This window comes from Trachurus japonicus, chromosome 12, assembly GCF_045865225.1.
Source record: "Trachurus japonicus isolate A0001 chromosome 12, Traja_1.0".
NCBI lineage: Eukaryota > Metazoa > Chordata > Actinopteri > Carangiformes > Carangidae > Trachurus > Trachurus japonicus.
In genome coordinates, this window is record NC_140918.1 from 28,277,816 (window position 1) to 28,285,859 (window position 8,044).

Sequence of the window (8,044 nt, forward strand, 5' to 3'; positions counted from 1 at the left end):
AAAAATGTTTTCTAAGAAAATGCATCAGTGAGGTGTCAAAAAAAAAGTAGAATTTTGGAATCGGTAGCAAAACTCACATCAGCATTAGTATGAAAAACTTTTTAAATAATACCCAGCACAGGTAAACACACACACACACCTACAGGTGCAGTGAGATGGAATACAAAGCAATTCTAGAGGCGACAAACATTTCTGCAAATTCTGCACAAAGATGCAAAGAGAGCAGCAGGCTGATTTGTGCTGGGTGGCACAGACTGAGGCGACGTCCACGGAAGTTAAAAATGTTTCAAATTGGGGACAAGGAAAGAAAAAGAAATAAAGTTTACAGCAAAAATGTGGACAAATATATAAATAGCTCGACCTAGCATTTGTAAAAGCGAGGCTGAAACTGACTTTATCATCAAGCTGCACATAAGAATAACCAAACCAACCACCAGGTAATCCAGATGTCTGTTTTCACCATGTGTGCGTGTCACTGAGACTTAGTGTCTGTCATCATCAGCCTGGCAGGACGTGGACTCAGAGCCAGGCCAGGCCGGTTGTCAGGTCCTTCTGATCCATGTGGAGGAGGATACAAGTCAAATACATCCATAGTATGCTCATTCTGAACTGGCTGTGTTCAGATGGCTTGTGCATGAGAGGAAAGCTCTGTTGGCACACACCGAAAAGGCAGCGATAGTACTAGAACTAGAATAGTACAACAGACAGGTTTATGTATGTGTGTGTGTGTGTGCGTGCGTGTGTGTGTGTGTGTGTGTGTGTGTGTGTACATAAACATCCACTGGAGTGTGTGGATGTCTGGTATTGAACCCTAGGCCAGGGTGTAGTCAAACTGGCCCTTCTCCAGACCATCAAGGCCGTCTGCCCAGGTGGAGGTGGGCATGCTCCGGTAGGGGTCCAGCAGGATGCGGAAGCATCGCACGATGAGGATGAGGAGGAAAACAAAGAGGAAGAAGACCAAGGCAAAAGTTGTCTTCTGCTCCAGCGACATGGCAGTGACGGCTGAGTCGGCTAAGGAGGAGGAGGAGGAAGACGAGGAGGAGGAGGAAGAGGAGAGGGCAACAAAGTGTCCCCCAGCAGAGTACATCAGAGAGGAGAATGCAGAGGTGAAGGGCTCTCCCTCCATCATCCAGGAAGACGAGTGTGAGGCGGGGGCAGGACGGCAGCACTGCAGGTCCCACAGGGGGGGCTGTGGCATCCTCTTCACTCCGGCCCAGCCCAGCCCTGTTACACGCAGCTCATCATCTGGAGAGACACGGGACCAACAGCTGTTAACTAATGACAGTTAAAGAGCTCTCAATAAGTTCACCCACATGACAAACTGGAGTCACCTCCTCCTGCAGCTGTCTGCCCCCTCCCCCAGTCAGACTATAGTCTCAGACACCCTGTTTATCCAGAGTCTATATCAAAACATATGGTGAGTCCTCATTTTGTCACTACGGCCCACGCCTATGGAACAGACTGCCTGAATACCTAAGGAGAGCAGAGAATCAGACATTTTTAAAAGCAAAAAGCACCTTTTTAGCCTGGCTTTTAACTGAATTTTATTATTTTTATTGTTATAAAACTATTTATTATCTTAATTGCAGTATCCCATTGATCTATCTATACATTATACATATTTATCTACCTATTTTATTTTATTTTTATTCTATTTTAACCAAGGGGGCAGTTGTCGGTCTGAGAAGGGGCTCTATGTACAGCTCCACCACTTCCTGAATTTAAAACAGGTCCTTCATTTCCTGTCTTACATTACTGGACACTGATTAATCCAGGTGTGTCTGACCATTGTGACTACTCAGACACACCTGGATTAATCAGTTTATAATGTAAGACAGGAAATGAAGGACCTGTTTTAAATTCAGGAAGTAGTGGTGCTGTGCATAGAGCCCAGTGAAGCTCACTTCCGTGTTCAAAAAACTGCAATCCCCTCAGCTTCCTCTGGGGGCTGGCTCCAGAAGGGAGCAACTCCAATTGAGCCCCATGTTAAAGGACAATTCCGGGCGAATTCAACTCAGGGGTGTATTTTCATATCATTTTAGGTCTAAAAGAATGAATCTGAAGATTTTCAGTTTAATCGCTCCTGTTTTGCGGTAGTTGCGTCTGTCCCCGCATCGCCACGGCAGCAATGAATGGGAGTGGATGTAAGTTCTGCTGTTTAGGCTGTTTCCAGCCCTCAAAGCCGCATTTTTTTTCCACAGACAGCGTCAGATGGCTACTCAAACATGCACCGAGAAGTTTGTTTACTTCCAGCAAGCCGACATGTTTGTAAAAGTCGATCTAATTCAAAGTCTCCCGGAGTCTCGCGCGAGCCCGAAGTTGCAGTGCTGGTGTATTCAGGCGCAGTAGGAGCTACCGCTTGTGTCATAAACACAGGAATATCAACTCTTTACTTGCTTGAAGTGTACATTTTTTTCCACAGACAGCGTCAGATGGCTACTCAAAGATGCGCCGAGAAGTTTTTTTTACTTGAAGCAAGTAAAGAGTTGATATTCCTGTGTTTATGACACAAACGGTAGCTTTTCCCACTGCTCCTGAACACACCGAGCACGGCAACTGGGTCTCGCGTGAGACTCTGGGAGACTTTGAATTAGATCGACTTTTACAAACATGTCGGCTTGCTTGAAGTAAATAAACTTCTCGGTGCATGTTTGAGTCGCCATCTGACGCTGTCTGTGGAAAAAAATTGCGGCTTTGAGGGCTGGAAACAGCCTAAACAGCGGAACTTACATCCACTCCCATTCATTGCTGCCGTGGCGATGCGCGGACATACGCAGCTACCGCAAAACAGGAGCGATTAAACTGAAAATCTTCAGATTCATTCTTTTAGACCTAAAATGATATGAAAATACACCCCTGAGTTGAATTCGCCCGGAATTGTCCTTTAAAATAGCCGACTTTAAAAAAAACATATTTACAGCCTGGTACATTTTTTTTTTTGGTCTCAGCCGATAGTTTCTACCCCCGCACACACTCTGAGGGGGGGGATTTTTTTAAAAACTCTACCGTTTTACTATTATTAGGTTTAAAATTCTGGCCAATTAGGGCGCGGAAACGTTGAGTGACAGGTCCGGAGACCGCTGCTTCGAGGCCAGTGGGCGGGTTCTCGCTCCAAATATGGCAAGTAAAATCCAACATGGCGCAGTTCAAACCCCCGTAGTAGCAGCACAAAACAGACTCCCCTAAACCAATGGGTGATGGTCTATGATTTTAATTAATACATTCTTATTTTATTTTATCCCATTACACTTTTCTATTTTATCTCATTTTATACTCGCTAGTGTTTTCCCCATTGCAAACAATTGAGTATAAGATAGCGCTTCCTCAATGCCTCTAAATTCCAGTGTTTTAAAATTCTTCTTTGATCTTCTTTGATTCTTCTTCCCGGGTCCGCAGGCAAAAGTGCTATACAAATAAAGCCTGATTGATTGATTGATTGATTGACTGATTGATTGATTGATTGATTGATTGATTGATTGATTGATTGATTGATTGATTGATTGATTGATTGATTGATTGATTGATTGATTGATTGATTGATTGATATTCACATGTGTGTGTGAAACTGTTGCGTTCACACAATTATTAGGTTTTGAGTTCACTGCACCTTGACCTTTGACCATGAAAATCTAAACACTTCATCCTTGAGTCCAACTTAACATGTGTAACAAATTTAAACTTTAATGATAAGAAAGGCAGGAAATGGGATGGCAGAGAGAGGGGGAATGACATGCAGCAAAGGGCCATTACAGCCTATAGCCTAAAGCCTCTGCATGAGGCGCCTGCTCTACCCACTGAGCGAAACGGCGGCCCATCAAAAAAACAAACAAACAAAAAAGAAAAAACTGATTTGATGGGTCACTGTGACCTTGTTCTTTGACCTATATACTGTAAGGGCAAACAAAATCAATATGCCTGCATGAGGGCATCAAGACATATTTACCCACTGATTTCTCATGAAGTCTGTTTAAGTAGTTTTGGTTTTATTTATCCAGGCACAAAGGAAGGGAATGGAGTTTGTTTATGATGCTCAGACCATTCGATACAAGGTCAGTCCAGATAAACGAAATGCCGTTTTTCAGCTATTTGAGCAACAGGTGCCATGTTGATTTGATAAAATACATTATATGTGGTGCATGAACAAAAGTAAAGAGTTGGAGTTTGGATTAATGTGATACACATAGTAGTCTATAGGACCATAGGAACATAAGGTATTTGCATTTTGCAATAGTTGTTCTGTCCCCAAATTTCTTTGCTCTGAGACAGATCTAGAAATAAGAAATCTGCACTCTTATCTTTTTCACATCATTGTGAGCTGTGAAAAAAACCTCTAAACCGGAGGAAGGGGCTCATCGGGAGGTTTCAGATGTTTCCAATCAGCGCCATTGCAGAAAAGGTCACATTTTGATCTCTTTCATTTCTGAGCCGGCCTCAGTCTCTCCAGCCCCACAAAAGGAGATCAAGAAAAGAGTGCAGAAGCAGATAAAAGCCTCTTTTCCTGTTACAGTTTGGATCCTGGAAAGAGATAGCAAAAACTATTTTCTGCATCCAGAACGGTAGAGAGGCGCAAAACACCCCAGAGACTGAGACAGACAAGGTGAAATACAGGCAAGTGCTTATGCGGAGTGGACATTACTGTACGCTTTATAGTCAGATATCACGATGAATCACTGACACGACAGTTTATATGTAACAAAGTGAAGGACATCATCATCTGAGCCTGTTTTCATCGAGGACATTGTGTAGTTTAACCTGGATTTGAGTTATGGGGTGATCCTGTTTGAGGGGGGAGTGGAACGGCTTCCTGTCAGGCTGAACTCCAACACTGGCTGTCATCACTCTGTTGTATCACAGTGCAGTTAGAAATGCAACACTGCTTGAGCCAGACAGGTTGGAAAGAAAGTGATGATGTATGCAGCTGTTGCCCTTAGTAACTTGTTCTGGATGAGGATATGAAGAGAGAGGCAGAGCCAATGAGACTGAAGCACAACATAAAGAACAAGGATGCTGTTCTTCTGGATGTTTCCTATTGCTTCACATGAAGTAATAGGAAGTATAAAGTGTGCTGTAGCAACTTTACTATGTGCAATACTGTGTTAGATGGATCAATAGAATCTGTGTTACACTTTGAAGGTTTTTCACATGAATGTGCGATGAGCTGGAGCTCCACTGCAGCCACTGAAGAAATTACTATCACAAAATGTTGTACAGCAGGCATTCGGTGGTAATGTCTGTGCACAAAGGACGTCCTTATTTGGAAGTGCTGCTGATTATGCTAATGATCAAGAACACCCAGCTGTTCATGTACAGGCAGCATTCAAGGTAAAATAAATACTTTGTGCTATTAAATCTCTGTATCTCTCACAGAAAAAGAAGAATTTAGAATAAGAACTTGAAGAGGTTTTTCTAATTCTGTCAGCTTACGAGAGCTTTGAAATCGCTGGTACTTTGGATCTCAGATCTGATCAGACTCCATAAGCTCTGAATTGCACAGATGTGATTTTCCATCTATATCATCTGGCTCCACGTATTCAATCAACATAATTTACAGGACATTTAAACCTAATGTACTGCAAAAAAACAACATGGGTTCACTTGTACTAGATCATTCTGGCTCTGATTCATCACATCTGCAATAAACTGAAACAACCTCAGCAGAGGGAAGCAACCTGTGTGAATGTTAGTGCTGTGCTTTGCCCATAGTATGTTGTATTTTCCACATGTATGTTAAAATGTCTGTTTTACGGACAGACTGGGAAAACACATTTCCTTATGGGACAATAAAGAATTAATCTGAATCTGAATCATCTGTTGATGACAAAAGACCAATTTTGTCACTTAATTTGGCACCTCAGAGTGATGACACTCATACTGCACAAAGACAGATTAATTAAGGGATTTTTGGCCTATTTCTGTCAAACTGTCCACGTCTCTTTAAATAAATCATAGTTTTGTTGACTTCTAATGACTAGGGCTAGAATGTGTCATTGTAACCAGCTATTGATGCTCTGTCACGGCCGGCAGGGTGGAGCTGCAGAATGTCACCGTTTGTCCCTCGTCCCCTGTTTGGCTCCTGTTTTATTTTGAAGTTCAGTGTCCTGTCTTCCTGTGTGCACCTTCCTGTGATTATGTGTCTCAGTTGTGTGTGACTGCCCCACCTGTGTCTCCTTTCCCCCTGTATTTAACCTCAGTGTTTTCCCATTCGCCTGTGTATGTTCTTGTTGTCTATAGCCCTGCAGTCCAGTGGCTCTGTGAGTTCAACTAAAACCAATTTTGTTGTTCCTGTTTTTGTCCTTTGGGTCCGGTTACACTAAAACCTGACAGCAAAAGCTGCAAAAAGTTCTGATCAATGTCCTCAAGCATAGAAGCCAAATCACGACCGACCAGACAACATGTTTTAGCTCAAAATAGGAAAAAAATGCTGCTAATTTTGTCCCATATCATAACAAATGCAACAATAATTGTTGATTTTTGCACATAGGAGAATAAAAACTGTATTTTGTGATGGTCTTACTTGTTCTGTTTATTATAGGCAATAATATCAATAAATTATGCCTATTACTCAGGGTTGACTCTACTACACCAAATATCAATAACCATTCTTTGATGAATATTATAAAAAACAACAACATAACACTCATAATTGCATAATGTATCATTTAAATACATTAACTGCCACTGCTCCACCTTCTGATTTCTTTTGGTTTGGTTGGTCGACAGCGAACTCTGAGTAGCCAAACTGAGAGAGATTTGAAGTGTAAATGTGAACATCCACCCTGCAGATGCTTGAAAATATGTTTTTACCGAGTGAATGTTTTCTATACACAGAAGTGCAGCAGGGAACAGAAAGTGTGACTTGCAGTCTCTCATAGCACATTTACATTCTGTGTGAAGTGGGTTATGACCCTGGATGTCCTGCAGTCCCCCCCTCCCAGTGGGGAAAAGAAAAGAAAAACAGGTAGAAGAAAGGAGCAGAGGGAGCAGTGTTGCCCTGGCTGCTGGTATAAAAACCCACAGCCTGAGCTCTTAACACATGCAGCGAACGACAAGGAATTCATCTGCAGCTCCTTCCAGTGCAGCAGCAGCAGCGGCAGCAGCAGCAGCAACACAGAAAACGCAACCTCATGACCGAGGGGAGGCAAAGTGAAGTTGGCAGCAGTTATGAGCCTGACAAGGACGCTGCAGCCTCAACAAACACTTCAAGTCTCAGGTGCGACAGTGACGGAGCTGAGAGACGTGACAGGTGCAAAGCTCCGGAGAGATGCTGGAAGCTTCTGCTGCTGGAGACGGCGGGCGTCAGCGTCAGCATCAGCATCAGCACCAGCCGCACTCAACAAGTGCATCAGCCCCAATTATCAATAGTGTCCAACCTGAGCTGTCGCAGAGACGCAACCTGCACCCGACACACATTCATCATCTGCACACAAGAGTGAGTGAGAAGAGAGTGAATGTATACCTCTGTCTGTGTGCCGGGGTGCTGGATGATCCATGTCCCGCGGAGTCACAGAGGGGACCGGCAGCCGTGGCCCATTCCACCCGCACCTCCCCGCTTCACCGTCGGCAGCATCTCCGACGAAAAACGCACGCACGACGCGCACGGTTCAGATGATGGAAGAAGATGAGGAAGAAGCTCCGTGTGCGCTGCTGCCGCACGGGCGGACCGCCATCCCAGGCTGAGGGGGGCTCTGCAGCCTCACAGCCCGCTGGGGTGCATCCCGGGTCCGCTGGGAGGGAAAGGGGCGTATCAGCCCAGTACACATCACACACACACACACACACAGAAGGTCTGCCTTACCCAGCCTCTGCCCCCCCGCCCCCTCTCTCTCTCTCCACACAGTCACACACACAGCAGCTGCACAGTTCACTATCAGCAGTGGTAGAGACAATGCTGTGCAGTGGAGCCTCCAAAGAGAAGCCAGATATTAAAGCAGCCACTGTTTGGATTGAACACAATAAGAGTCAATGTGACCGTGCCCAAAACTAGTTATCCTCATTATGATGATGATGATGATAAATAACAATCTTAATCATAGTAAATGGCTTT

The 8,044-nt window shown here is 44.1% G+C and overlaps 1 protein-coding gene across 1 annotated transcript; it reads right to left on the reverse strand.

Annotated features, from left to right (window-relative positions):
- Positions 1 to 761: 761 nt before the first annotated feature.
- ctxn3 (cortexin 3) lies at positions 762 to 7,663 on the reverse strand. Its single transcript, XM_085792460.1, has 2 exons — positions 7,457 to 7,663; positions 762 to 1,245 (listed from the first exon to the last, which is right to left on the reverse strand). Exons 1-2 carry the CDS (start codon positions 7,488 to 7,490, stop codon positions 812 to 814), a joined length of 468 nt encoding a protein of 155 aa, XP_085648586.1. The 5' UTR covers positions 7,491 to 7,663; the 3' UTR covers positions 762 to 811.
- Between the last annotated feature and the right edge of the window lie 381 nt (positions 7,664 to 8,044).

Bases quoted from the DNA above. Each gene is read 5' to 3' on its own strand.
- ctxn3 (XM_085792460.1), bottom strand. From the start codon at position 7,490: ATGGATCATCCAGCACCCCGGCACACAGACAGAG. The intron at 1,246-7,456 runs GTATACATTCAC...GTGTCTCTCCAG, and splicing joins ACCCCGGCACACAGACAGAG to ATGATGAGCTGCGTGTAACA.